Source organism: Podarcis vaucheri (genome assembly GCF_965113315.1).
Source record: "Podarcis vaucheri genome assembly, chromosome: 10".
Taxonomy (NCBI): Eukaryota; Metazoa; Chordata; class Lepidosauria; order Squamata; family Lacertidae; genus Podarcis; species Podarcis vaucheri.
This window is the reverse complement of record NC_138748.1, coordinates 49,697,691-49,711,791: the sequence shown is the minus strand read 5'-3', so window position 1 is coordinate 49,711,791 and position 14,101 is coordinate 49,697,691. Positions and strand designations below refer to the sequence as shown.

The 14,101-nt window shown below is 41.7% G+C and overlaps 1 protein-coding gene and 2 long non-coding RNA genes across 4 annotated transcripts in view; 2 read left to right on the top strand and 1 right to left on the bottom strand.

The window, feature by feature from the left end:
* LOC309542425 overlaps positions 1-3,026 on the top strand; it is a 63,512-nt gene extending 60,486 nt beyond the window's left edge. For both annotated transcript variants that reach the window (XR_014224231.1, XR_014224232.1), the window contains 2 exons: positions 238-1,619; positions 2,247-3,026. This is a non-coding gene — a long non-coding RNA (uncharacterized lncRNA). The remainder of the gene's footprint in view (positions 1-237; positions 1,620-2,246) is intronic.
* A 283-nt stretch (positions 3,027-3,309) lies between these two features.
* On the top strand, positions 3,310-9,007 carry LOC309542433. The gene is made up of 2 exons (XR_014224240.1): positions 3,310-6,204; positions 6,407-9,007. It is a non-coding gene; the product is annotated as an uncharacterized lncRNA (long non-coding RNA).
* NUAK1 (NUAK family kinase 1) overlaps positions 8,129-14,101 on the bottom strand; it is a 50,067-nt gene continuing 44,094 nt past the window's right edge. Inside the window, exon 7 of the mRNA XM_082241183.1 lies at positions 8,129-12,499. Within this exon, the coding sequence (XP_082097309.1) occupies positions 11,355-12,499 (1,145 nt within the window). The 3' untranslated portion in view covers positions 8,129-11,354. The remainder of the gene's footprint in view (positions 12,500-14,101) is intronic.

Sequence of the window (14,101 nt, the reverse complement as noted above, 5' to 3'; positions counted from 1 at the left end):
TAACCACTGCAACACGGTCTTCTGACAATACAAGAGATAGTTCAGAAAAAGTATATTTTAGGCACGTTCTTTAAGTAGATAGCAAAAAGAGGGAGGAGGGGGTCCTGCTGCATCAGATTTAACAGATTTATTGTGGCAAATGTTTCTGCGGCTTTCGTCCAGGAAGGTTGATGCCGCTATAAATCTGATAAATCTTTACAGTAACACAATATTTTTTTCCTGTGTTTGTTGTAATAGACTAACTCGGCTACATTTCTGGAATTCGTTGATTAAGTACATACTTACTCAGCAAGTGCAAGAAGCAAAGAATCCCAGTTATGGTGCCATGTCTTCTGTTTATCTCCCATGCGGAAGGCCTTCAATCTTCTGCTGTCATTGCAATTACAGATGAGTATGTTCTCTGAATATGATTTAGCTCCGTAACTTAGGCTGAAATGCCAACCCACATACCTGTGAGTAGATCTTGTTGAATTCAGTGGGGTTTGCTTCTAAGCAGACATGGTTAGGACTGCAGTCATATGCACATCCAAACATTCTCAGTCATTAGTGTGCTTCTCCTTAAGCCAGCAGACTTAAAGGAGGAACAACATTGCAGAGGCAGAGAAGGTGAAGTCATGTTGCATCTGCTGGCATGGCATTGCATCTTACCCATTACGTCTTATGATGAATGTACAGTGGTACCTTGGGTTACATACGCTTCAAGTTAAAGACTCCGCTAACCCAGAAATATTACCTCAGGTTAAGAACTTTGCTTCAGGATGAGAACAGAAATCGTGCTCCGGCAGCGCGGCTGCAGCAGGAGGCCCCATTAGCTAAAGTGGTGCTTCAGGTTAAGAATAGTTTCAGGTTAAGAACAGACCTCCGGAACGAAGTACTTAACCCGAGGTACCACTGTATACAGCATTATTTGAGTTTTCTCTTTTTTAATTTTTTTTTAATTTTTATTGGTTTAAATATAAGCAAGAATAAACAGAAGTAGTTATCCCTTTCTGCCACATCCTTGTTAAGAAAAAGAAACATTTCTCCCAAGGGGGGCAAGCACAGCGAGTGGATGCCAGTTCTCTGTGTCATCAATAGAAAAGGATGTGAATGGATCCTAAATTTCAATAACATTGTCCGAGTCCTGGGTGTTATTTAGCACCTTTATGTGTTTGGTCAATTTCTCCATCAGGGCTGTCGTCCAGACCTTTTGCCTCCTCTGTGTGAGATGAAGATGGTCCAAACTTTCCCAGTTCTGTGGAGCTGTCTAGCCACTGCCAGTAGGAATGTTATGAGTCCTTTATGCTGTAAGTCAGGGGTAGGGAACCTAAGGCCTGGGGGCCGGATGCGGCCCAATCGCCTTCTCAATCTAGCCCGCAGACAGTCCGGGAATCAGCATGTTTTTACACGAGTAGAATGTATCCTTTTATTTAAAATCATCTCCGGGTTCTTTGTAGGACCTGCCTGGTGTTTTTACATGAGTAGAATGTGTGCTTTTATTTAAAATGCATCTCTGAGTTATTTGTGGGGCACAGGAATTCGTTCATTTTTTAAAAAAAATCAAAATATAGTCCGGCCCACCACATGGTCTGAGGGACAGTGGACCGGCCCAAGGCTGAAAAAGGTTGCTGACCCCTGCTGTAAATCATAGAATTTTAGAGTTGGGAGGGACCAAAGGGTCATCTAGTCCAACCCCCTGCAAGGCAGATATCTCAGCTAAAGCACCCATGACAGATGGCCATCTAACCTCTGCTTAAAAACCTCCAAGAAAGGAGAGTCCACAACCTCCTGAGGGAGACAGTTCCACTGTCAAACAGCTCTTACTGTCTGAAAGTTCTTCCATACGGTTAGTCAGAATCTCCTTCTGGTCCTCATGGGAAATGTTCAGCATAGCTAACTGTGGTAAGCTTTGAACTGTTAGTTGTATGATAAGACTTATATTATATTCTAAATATTATATTCCAAAATTCCTCTATTCTATCCCAAGTCCACTACATATGATACATAGTACCACTTTCCAACAGAGAGGAGAGGAGGTTGAATTGATCCGGTTACATCCCAGAGATGTAAGGTGCCATTTTAGGCAACAAGTTAACAACGCTTTCTTGATTTTTAATTGAGGAATCAATTTTTCTCAAGCAAGTTAGTGGATGTAACCAGCAATTCTGAATGTGATATATATTTAATGCTAAACTTCTAAAACTTAAAAGAAGAAAATGGCGTGTGACCATCCTTTTCTGGGTGCTGCATTCGTTTATGTATTTCAGATGCCCCACAGGCACAGGAAATACCTGATGAGGAAGAGAAAACTCATCAGCACCAGCAGAGGAGCACCAGCAGCAAAGCAAACTACAAGAGGCCAGCCATGGATAACTGAATGAGAGCAGCGCCTCAGCTGCATGCACTGACAGGCATTGAAGGGAAGGAAGAGGTCACAAAGCTCAGCAGGGGGCAGATGGTGTGGCTGAGGGAATAGGAAATTTAGGAAAGTTTGCCAGAATCTAAAGGGTGAGGGAGCTAAGCAGTGAGATTTGGGAACCTCAGGTTCGAGGCAGGTGGAAGGGCACACATGCATATAAATACGTTTTTTGATCGAGATACCAAAACACTCATGAGTGCCTCTACTCTAGGAAGCCACATTTGAAAATGTTGTTTGATAACTGGTTAAAAATCCCCACCAAAAAAACTAAACTCTGCCTGTCTTTGAAAGCACTGTCTGCAATAACATCTAAAAAAAAGTAAGTGGGGCAGGGGGTGTTGGGTGGGTTTTTCTTCTTCCAATTCACCCCGCTGCAACTACCAAAGCAAACTGAGATGACCTTTAAACAATCGTTTGCTTTTGCTCCACTGGATCCAAACAAAAGCTTTCTATTTCATATGCAAGTCTATGCAGCTGTAGATATTTCTATGGGGAAAGGTTAAGACATTTAGTGACCTTTGCAATGGATGACCTAATTGAAGAACCACCACAGCCTCTTTCTTTCTTTCTTTCTTTCTTTCTTTCTTTCTTTCTTTCTTTCTTTCTTTCTTTCTTTCTTTCTTTCTTTCTTTCTCTCTTTCTTTCTTTCTCTTTTCTTTTTTCTCTTTTCTTTTTTCTCTTTTCTTTTCTTTTCTTTCTTTCTTTTTTTCTTTTCTTTTTTTTTTGGTTATTCCAGAGAAGGAACCAAAATGCTAGCTTTGTGGAAATTACTGGGATGCACTGAGCAGCTCTGGACTATTTAACTAACAAAATCTAGTCCTTAATTAAAGTAATTGCACAATGTAAGCCTTGGGAGTGTTCATTGCAAAGCTGATCAACTTAAGGTAAGCACAATCTTGGTCAATCCATTTTTCTTTTTAGGGGATATTTGCCTTGGAAGAAACCAACAAGGTAATTTACAGGCACCCACCCTACCATTCTGCCTTCTGGGAATTGCATCTCTGTGGGCAATGGCTTAGGAATCTCAGTGGCCTCCCACACAGAAACTACCCAGTTTCTTTGGGGTGTGGGATGAGAAAGGGCACCATATTTCAAAAGGACTGTAGGTCTGTGGTAAAAGTGTAATACACACATGCACACATACCCATTGGAAGCATAAGCTGTTCTGTTGCATGGATTTGTCACCAAGTTCACAATTCAGTTCTGTGTTCCTGATAATAATGTGGTAGATCTTCAGCTAGGCTCAGTGTCAGGGACTGGAATTGTTGGGTAGCTACCAAGGGTCTCCAGAAGAGCCAACAGCTGACCCCAAATGGCGGTCACATCTGTTTAGACCTGGAGTTGCTCTCAGTGCCACTGTTTGTCTTCTCCAAGCAATGGCATCTGCCATTTTAATTTCCCCACAATGCAATTTAAGCCCAGACGGAGCATCATATTGGAGCAATGCTACATGGAAACTCTGAGACATTGTGGCAAGATTAGCTGATGGGTACCTCTACCTGAAACCCAATGCTAGTCAGAATGGACAATATCAGGTGAGATGAACCCATAGTCTGACCCAGGGGTAGGCAACCTAAGGCCCGGGGGCCAGATGCGGCCCAACCACCTTCTCAGTCAGGCCTGCGGACAGTCTGGGGAATCAGCGTGTTTTTACATTAGAATGTGCCCTTTTATTTAAAATGCATCTCTGGGTTATTTGTGGGGCATAGGAATTTGTTCATCCCCCCCCCAAAAAAAAATATTCCGGCCCACCACATGGTCTGTGGGACAGTGGACCGGCCCACGGCTGAAAAAGGTTGCTGACCCCTCTGACCTGATACAGCAGCTTCCTAAGCCCCTCCCATCACACAGCTATCCTACCTTGGGTATATTTATTGCATTATAGAAAACCATTCCAAGAGTTAAATCAACCAACTGTGGTCCCCATTTTGGATCAAAGTTCTGCTCTTTTACTGTATAAAATGTGAATTGTGACGAGTGAAGTCTTCCATATATCCAGTATTTGTTGGCAGAAAGGAGAGAAGTAGTGTAGCTATAGGTTAAAACTATTGCATGGGGAAGGACAGTAGTTCAGTGGTAGAGCAACTGCTTTCCAGGCAAAAGGTATCCCTGGTATCTCTAGATTGGGCTAGAGAGGTCAAGGCCTGGTGGGGAGGAGAGACTGGAAAAATTGGGGGGAAAGGTAAAGGACCCCTGACAGTTAAGTCCAGTTGTGAATGACTCTGGGGTGTGGCACTCATCTCGCTTTACTAGCCGAGGGACCCGACGTTTGTCCGCAGACAGTTTTTCTGGGTCATGTGGCCAGTATGACTAAGCCGCTTCTGGCGAAAGCAGAGCAGTGCGCAGAAACACCGTTTACCTTCCCGCTGGAGTGGTACCTACCTATTTATCTACTTGTACTTTGATGTGCTTACGAACTGCTAGGTTGGCAGTAGCTGGGACAGAGCAACTGGAGCTCACCCTGTTGTGGGGATTCGAACCATCGACCTTCCGATCGGCAAACCCTAGGCTCAGTGGTTTAGACCACAGCGCCACCCGCATCCCTAAAAACAAGAGGGTTTTTTTCCCATTTCCCCCTGCCCTTCACAACTCTCGGTAGGACTGGGAAAGAATTCTGTCTGACACTCTAGACAGCCATTTCTAAGTCAGTGTAGCCAATACTGAGCTGCATGGATCAACAGTCTGACTTGGTATAACGAAGCTTCTTGTGTTGACACATCATTCTTAGATTTGTTGCTGTTTTCTTCAGTTTCTCGGGAAAATAAATATGTAAATGCTAGACTGGATTGAATGTAAATTCAATTTAAAAATGGCTCACTTCTCATGCCTATACAGCATTAACAAATAATGCATGCCAAACAAAGAGACATTCTAAATCACACTTTTGTAAAATACGAAGTCTTCCCCCAGTTTAGCAGGCGGTGTGACAGTAGCTCCCTTCCTCCATTTTGTCCCAAGAGCTGATCCCCCTCAGAGCCCAAATTCATGGTCTTTTCAATAATTTTAGATTAACTCACTCTTTCTTTGTACCAAGTTTTCTGCAATTGCTGTGAGCAGAGCGTTTCATTACTTTTTGCCTCCTGCCATTTGGAAAAGGAATGTATGTGTGTGGCAGGGAGATTCTATTTTTGCATGAAGGAGAACGAGGTTTCCGGATGCTCGTCCGCCTCTCTTGTCAGCATTTAGGCAGGCAGCAGAGCAAAGTCTTGTCTTCCTGCTGTGTTAATAAGCACTGTCCCCTCCCAGACATAGCTATGGGTTTGTAGAGGCTCAGAGTCCCTGCTGCGTTAATAAGCAGTATCCCATTCTGCACAAAATACACTGAGTGCATTTCTGAATGTACGTTCTGTAATTTTCTGTCGTCACCAGAGACTCACACGGATGTTGCATGCCTGCCTTAAGATGAGGGCAGTATGTGCTGCTAGAAAACACAATGAGCTGCCTTTAAATAAAAATAAAAATGGAGTGTGTTAGACCAAATGTGATTAAAAGTAGCTAAGCCTAAATTAAAAATGAGGAGTGTGGCCAAAAAGAGACACAGGGCCTGTAAGGGAAAGGCTCATTGGTTTTACAAGGCCCCATGCAATTTAAAATGAATGTAATAGATGTCAGATGCAGCTTTCAGATGCCAGAGCTGTCTGAAGGCAGTGAAACCCACCTTAAGTGAAGAGGCGCCCATTTTGGATACTTCTTGTAAGTCACTTTTATGAGATGAAATCTGCAATCCTAAGCATTATTAGTGGCAAGTAATTTCACCAAAATTAAGAGAACACACTTAAGACCAGGATGCAAATGAGTTCTCGGTAGTGGCGCCCTCCCATCAGATGTCAAAGCGATAAACAACTACCTGACATTCAGAAGACATCTGAAGGCTGCCCTGTTCAGGGAAGTTTTTAATATGTGACATTTTAGTGTATTTTTCATCTTTGTTGGAAGCCGCCCAGAGTGGGAAACCCAACCAGATGGGCGGGGTACAAATAAATAATAATTTATTATTATTATTATCAGTGTAGCACAGCAGCCTGGGTGTTGAGGGAGCCACATAGTATAAATTATAGTCCTTGGCTACATTATAGTTACTATGGCTCTGTCCAACTTACATGACCTGGTAGTTCCAAGGATCAAGTAAGATAAGCTTTGAGGTCAGTGGAGGGAATTATAGGAAGCAACTGAAAAGAGTTATTGCAGGCATAGGCAAACTCGGCCCTCCAGATGTTTTGGGACTACAACTCCCATCATCCCTGACAACTAGTCCTGTTAGCTAGGGATGATGGGACTTGTAGTCCCAAAACATCTGGAGCGCTGAGTTTGCCTATGCCTGGGTTATTGGCTCTAGGCTGCTCATTCACCCTTATCAGTGTAAGCTGTCACTTAATGCAGTCATAGCTGTGGAACTGCCTCCTTCATTATGCCCTATCACAAACTGCTTCTCCCACAGCTTTCCCTACAGCAGTTCTTTACTGCTGAATCGGAACAAACGACAATCAGGTTTTCTGCGGCTTATCATTTGCTCCAATCCAGCGCTAAAGAGTGGGTTTCCCCAGGGGAAGCAGTGGAGCAAACAGAAGACCACTGGGACCCATGCTTTCTAGGCAAGGGACAAGCGGATGTGGGAACGAGTCATTTAAAGCCATTTTATAATCGCTTGTGGAACTTCAGTTGAATTATGTGTGATTTATTTCTGAGTAAACATCCATAGGATTGGACTGTAAACTCTCTGGAAATACTTTTGTGCAAACCCGGAGAATGGTATTAAAAATGTGTGGTCTATCTTACGTGAAGCCCAAGCTAGAAGCTTTTCCAGAAGCTCAGCCCATCCTGTTTGAATTGAAATTGTAGGGCAAGTGGGGGTTTATTTTAAATCACTGCATTTTACTTCTGTAGTTCCAGTTATTTAAGAAAAAATGTTACTGGCAAATCATTCTTTATAATATAGGGAAGAACCTAAACAAAATACATTTTTGATGAAATTCTTCTATTTGGATTTTATATATGAACAAGCACAAAAAATGGCTTCTAGGAATCAAAGACTTGATAATGCTTGGCCTATCAAAGTAGACTGTGATTAATTTAATAAATTGGAGGTCCATGTATATTTTTGTCTTCTCCCAGGCAACCTATCTGCAAGCTAAAAGTAATATTCCTTAAATCACGACACATCTGATCACAGCAGATGGTGAACAGTCTTTTGCCTAATTAGCATCTGGATTCACATCCAGCTTTTTAAAAAGGAAAATACAAACTACCATTCCTTCTTTGCCTGTTCAGAGGATATTAGGATGTTCCCTGACTACAAAAGGGATAGATAAGGTTGCTCCTAAATTAATCAGTTTGGCTCTTGTTAGTAGCACTGCTTGCCTCCAAATGAGGAACTGAAAGTCTCTTAAGTTTTTTTTAGTTTTGTTTTTTTTAGCATTCTAATTCTTATTTTACTCTGCTGGTGGTGGTTTAGAATTTCATTTTGCTAAGCTGCTTTGAACTGTTCACTGCAAAAAAATGTGATATATATATCCCTTAAATAAAGATGAAAATATTGGATCTTTTAGTATGCCAAATTGCTCATAGCATTCAAGTTCCAACAATTACCCACATCATCTCCCAGCATAGAAGACAAAAGCTCTGACTCAATGCCATAGCACCTTTTGTAAGGAAGTGTTGCAATCCTGTTTAAAATAGTCATTAAATGGATGCCCCAAAGGATTCTTTAAAAGGATGGGGAAATCAACACCATTCACATTTTATTGACTTTTTATTTAATAAAAAAGACAGTATCAGATTAAAAATACAAACACTTTGGGTGATTATCCAGCTTTTCCCCCTGCCTCGTAGAGATAAAACCAAACAATGAGCAAAAGAAAAACAACAAATTATTATTTTTAAAGGTAACATTTTGGCCAGAGCTGTAAAATAATGCTGCACCAATTAAATTACACCAAAATATATTATTATACCTTTGAAATGGCTTTCAGACCAATAAATTAAAAGAGACAAATTCAAATAAAAAGTCAACTTTGAAATACAAAAAAGTCCCAAATTAAATAAGAAAAAAAAATACACAACGCTAATAATAATAACAATGTGCAGTCAAGTGTTCTGCTTCTTCTAGGAATGGTAACATGCCAGTAAGTCCCTACAGAACATATTCCAGTTTGGCAGCAATCAGTCAATCATTCACATTTGTACACAAGACGGCAGGCCTGGGCAACAGCCTCGGGCAGACGTGAGGAACCCGGGGCGCTCTGAATGTTGGTGGACTCCAACTCCCATCAGCCCCAGACAGCATGGCCAATGGAAAGGGATGGTGTGAGTTGTAATACAGCAACATATGGAGGGCCACAGTTCTCCCTGTGGGCTAAGTAGAGCTCAGATGCACGGGTGATTCTTAGTTCCTCTCCAGGGCAGTTGAGTTCCCTTTTCTTCACTACATACATCAATTAAACATTTAATTCAGCCAGATGGGCAGGCATTGTTAAGTCAGTATTGTTCCACTGAAATCAAACTCCATTAGGTCAACTGAGACCAGTCACAGCTGCCAAGGGAGCAAGGCTTACGCACCCGGATTAAAACATGATCTTCATGCTAATACAAAGTTTTATCCAAATTACCGCAGTACTCTGTTTCAAAAAAAGGCACAGCAAATCTTTTAGACTTCTGCATCTTTCCAAGGCTGCAATTCTATGCTTAATTACTTGACTTTGTTTACTTCTTAGTAAACATGATTTAGGAGTGGGCTGCACATCACACATGGCATGAATATTAGAGTTGAAATTCCAAAGAAGGTATATTCCTTTGCTTCATACTGTGACATATATCAAACAGTAAACAGAGAATCCTAACTCAGCCACAGGGGATGGGTGGGTCAGGGGAAGAGATTCCATTCTCATGCCTAGAAGTCTGGGTATATGGATTTTATAAGGAATCGATGTCATTTTGACCAAGACTGGTTAATTAATTTGGTTCATTGCCTTGTAGAGAGATACAGCTGTTCTGAAGAATTAGGAAACCTTTTCAGGAAACTGGAACTAAATAATTCACCCATCTGAATGTGAAGTGAAAGTGTTCTTACACAACATATAGGCAGTTCAGGCATACTTATGAGAAATATAAAACATTTCCCACCAGCTCAGGTATTTTCTTGTCTTTTACTCTGGAATCTCTTCAGTTTGGCACTAGTTCCCTGAAACATTTGGAGCCCCAAGGTAGAGTATGATAGTTTCTGCTTTCAGCTAAAGTCTTGAAGTTGGCACTGGTTAAGCGCAGGAAAAGAATCTTGGACTATTTCCTGTAGTTATGTGTGCATGTTGACTTTGTTTTAAAGCTGCAAACAATTTGGTGTTGTAAGCTAATACAGTAATGCAACTCTATTTGAACTAAGAGCTGCTTACTGGAATAACCGTGACCAGAAGTTATTCTGAATTGCCCAGGCCTGTCAAACACATAGTGCCTATTTAAAAAGAGGCTTACATTCACGTAATCCAGTAGACCCAAGTGGTACCTTTATGGGAGTTGAAGCCTTTAACTCAAGGGTGGCTAATCTGTGTCCCTCCATGATAACCCCCATCACCCTTGATTACTGACCATGCTGGCTGGGGCGGAGGGGAACTAGAGTCCAACAAAACCTGGAGAGCCACAGGTTAGCTACCCCTGCTTATCTGCAATATTTAAATTAAACCCATTGGAAATAAATCTTTTGTCTTCTCTGATTTGAGCCCCCTGTCTATGAAACATCAACCCAAATACATACACATTCTTAAACTGAATCCCTCAAGTCTACTTTCCTATTACTTTCTTCCTACTCATAAACCATTCCCCCATTGTATTACATACTGACAAGGGCTCTGGAATTCTGTAAAACTCTTTGAAGTTTATAACTACAAGACTCAATTCATCCAAGTAAAATTCTACCAGTTTATGGTATCATAAGTATTGTTGATCTTTGTAGTTCACCTAAGTCTGCATAGATGCACACATGTCCCCCGCCCTTAGAATTCCCTATTCCTTTAGTAATGGGAGACTGTATTGTCTCATTTCCAGACTGCTGCTGAAAAATCTTCAATGAATTAAAGCTTGCCTGCATACTGCTTTATTCATTCTAGTTTCTCAGTAGCCATACATACATACACACAGGTATGTAGAGAGGCTACTGGCAAGTAGCTACTTCTCAGTGTGCTTGTCTGGTCTTTCCTTGGCATTTTATGTAGCCTTACAGTGATTATGCAATTTCCAGAGCCCTTGATGGAATTTATTTCATATTATTCTTTTGCTTGGAAGAAGAAATCTTCCTCACTCCCAACACTTCATCCTTTTACTACATTGCTATCTCTTCCTAGACTAACTTTTCTATGAATTCAAATAACTTCCACTCAAATTACGAATCACATTTCAGCAGGCGACACTATCAAATGATAACTGGCAGTGTCAATCATTGGTAGGGCAACTATGCATGCAGCTGGCAGCCCTCTTCTGCATGTGCATATTCCTTAGGGCATATAGATATTGACAAATCTACCAGCAAATGATTTCTTATACTTAACAGTTGACTTTCTTTTTTTAAAAAAAATCTTTTGTTTTACTTTTAGCATTATAGCTTTTCCAGTGGTTAGTTACCTTCTCTAATATAAATATATGTACCCTTTTTCCAGTTTACATTTTGTCTAGCTTCAACTTGCAGCCACTGTAATATGATCCTTTTCTGTCTGCCAGATTCCAGAGTTTCTGCTTCATACTTTATTGTAACTTCTTTGGATACTAGGTAGTATTTTGACTGAATGAGCTATAAGGTTGCATAATGAGCATGAGATGAATTTTTCCTCAACATAACTTAAGTATTTCTGCTCAGTCTGTCTGCTCAACATCACTTCAATAACGCTACCACTGTCAACAAATTGATACTGGGCCAACTCCATCATAAAGGTACCCAAAACCCTTTCCTTCCAGCCCTGCTATCTTCCCTCTGCTAGTTAAGTTTGTTACAGATCTCCAGAGCTTTCTTGTAGACCTGAGTGACATCATCCATGTCTGTAAGCAGAGAAAAACTACTATCGCCTGTCCGATTCCGATAGCGCTTCAGATACTGTGGCCGTGAGCGATTTTGAAGTCCTTGGAAATCTTGGATCTGGAGGAAGTTTTCAGCAGACACACAGCTCCTTATCCTAAGCCTGTTCTCTTGCAAATCCACCAAGTCAAAAGAGTCACTGGACAGGATGCTGTCATCACTAATCACGCTGGAAGGGCGGCTATAACTTCGAGATAATCCATCTCCAGGCAGGATTGCTTCCTCCATGGCTTCCACCATCGGTGTGTCAGGGCTGATCAAAGCAGAATCTGTGCTACTGGTGGAATACTTGCTACTATGTTTTAAAATACCTTTGCGCCTGTAGGAATGACTGTGAGACTCTATCCTTAGTGTTTCAATAATGCTTGGAGACGTATCACTATTTCCTGCCTCCTCATTACGGTCCAAGAGTTCTGAAGATTCGCTCCGTTCTGGAGATGAGTAGTAGCCAGATTCTCTTTGCTGCGTCTTCTTAAGGATTCCTTTTTTTGGCATTAAGGAAGACTGCTTAGTGCTGTATTTACCCGTTACCTCCCCCTCCACAACGTTCTTACTGGACATCCCTGTCCTGCATAACTCCTGCTCCATTTTGAAAGTGGAGGGTAATACTGGATTGACTACTCCTTCTATATATCCTGCACTATGAGAGCGATGTTCACTGTTGCTCCTTTTCTTTAAGATGCCTTTTGGCCTCTTGGAGTTTGGCTTGCATGCATTTTCAACTCCTCCTTCCTGGATAGACTGTGCAATGTCATTTTCCTTCTTTGATTTTTTCAGGGATCTCTGTCTCTCTAGTGTGACTTCAGATCCTTTTGGTTTGGAAAGGCACTTCATTTTGGTGTCAGTCTCTGGCTGCAAGCCGCTAGAACGATGATGCCAATCTATGAACCGAGACAGCAGGGGGGACTCAGAGTCTTGCAGGGCATCACAGTCACAAACACTGCTCTTGTAGCCCCAGTTAACCCACCAGTGGTTGGCTATGTCTTCAATCGTTGCTCTGCGCTCAGGATTCACCATCAGCATCCACCTGATCAGGCCTCGAGCATCTACAGGAAAAGAAAACCAATTTCAACCATTCTACCACGACTTTTTTTTAACTTTAATTCTAAATTGGAAGCATGGCATAGAAACAAGTGCAACAAAGCACTGCAACAGGTTAGCGTTATAGCTCTTTTGACAGCTATCTGCCTTCAGATATCCCCTAGCTGAAGACTCATGATACAAGTTGCCACTGTGTTTTAGTAATCTGAGTAGCTTTCCATATTAGGGTTAGTCTTGTGAAATACACGGGCTATTGAACCACTATGGCCTAGTTCTCAATGAGATGATAAACCTTTGTCTGGACTGCACCACTTCAGCCTGCTGGCGGGAGCTCACATGAATGAATCCAGACAGCCAAACAAACAGACAAGCAACACGCAGAGAGAAAACTAGATGTCACAGAGAACGGTAAGCTATAATCCTTCTCCTTGACGTTTAGTTTTCTATAGGGGGGATTGTTTTGTATGGAGAAACCCCCACCTGAAATCTGAAGTGGTATAATGTGCATGGCAGATTCTCAGCACACCCATGTTCACCTTCCTACAGATGGGACAGGAGGTTTTTCGTGTAACAGAAATGTTTACTATTATCCAAATGTTCTGGACAGGCAGAGCCTTCCTTATCTTCCTATTGCCATCTTGAGGCATATTGAAAACTTTATCCTGTGTGAGCCGTGGTCTGCCCATTCCTTCGAGCTACTACCAATGCAGAAACCATGCAAGTAGATGTCTTGTGCACCACTATGCCCATAATAAAGGTGTAAATGGTGAAGTAGGTCATGCAAACTGTCTAACCTTCATTTGTACAGGGTTTACACAAAACAAGATTTCCCTCGACATTGGGGGGGGAGACTTGTCTCATGCTGCAATATTTATTTGTGTGCTTCCAAACTCCCAAAACACACAAAATATTACAGTGCTCAAACTGTCTTTTGCTAGAGGATATTAATATTATAGGAATTTTATTTCATGAGATATGCGGCCTCAACATTCTTCCTACAACCTTGCTTGAAGATTCGAGCCCAGAGTTCTCCTCCAATTATTCTAAAGTTCAAATTATTCTAAAGTTTATTGTAACAGAATTTAATTGTAACATCATAAATAATAAGTAGTAAATAACAGAAAATGAACACCACATACAAAGAGTTCTCGTCCCTTCTCTATCTACCTCCCCTTTGTCTTTTATACTTTCCCCCTCTTCTAGACTGAGGTACCCCTTTCTGATTGCCTCTCCAAACTGCTATTGATAACCTTTTGCCCAGTATTTTGCTATTCCTGTCAGGCCTATAACCAGGCTTGCCCCCCTCCACACCACTACATTTTCTATGCCCCCACCTAAATTTCCTACAAACAAAAAATGAAACCAACAGGAAAGCCTTTGTCCCCCCCCCCCTTCCTTTCTTAAAGGTCCTTTTGTCATGTTTTTTCTCTCTGAGAGGCAAGGCAAGCCCCAAGGCACAAAAAACAAGCTGGTGGGTGAGGGGCTACACCAATCAGAACCATGCGTTCTTCGAGTGGCTGTTCGCTCTTTCAAGTCTGAATACTTCATCAGTATGTATGGAGGGGGGAGAGGAGGAGAGAGAGTGAGAGAGTCAATTTTATTTCATT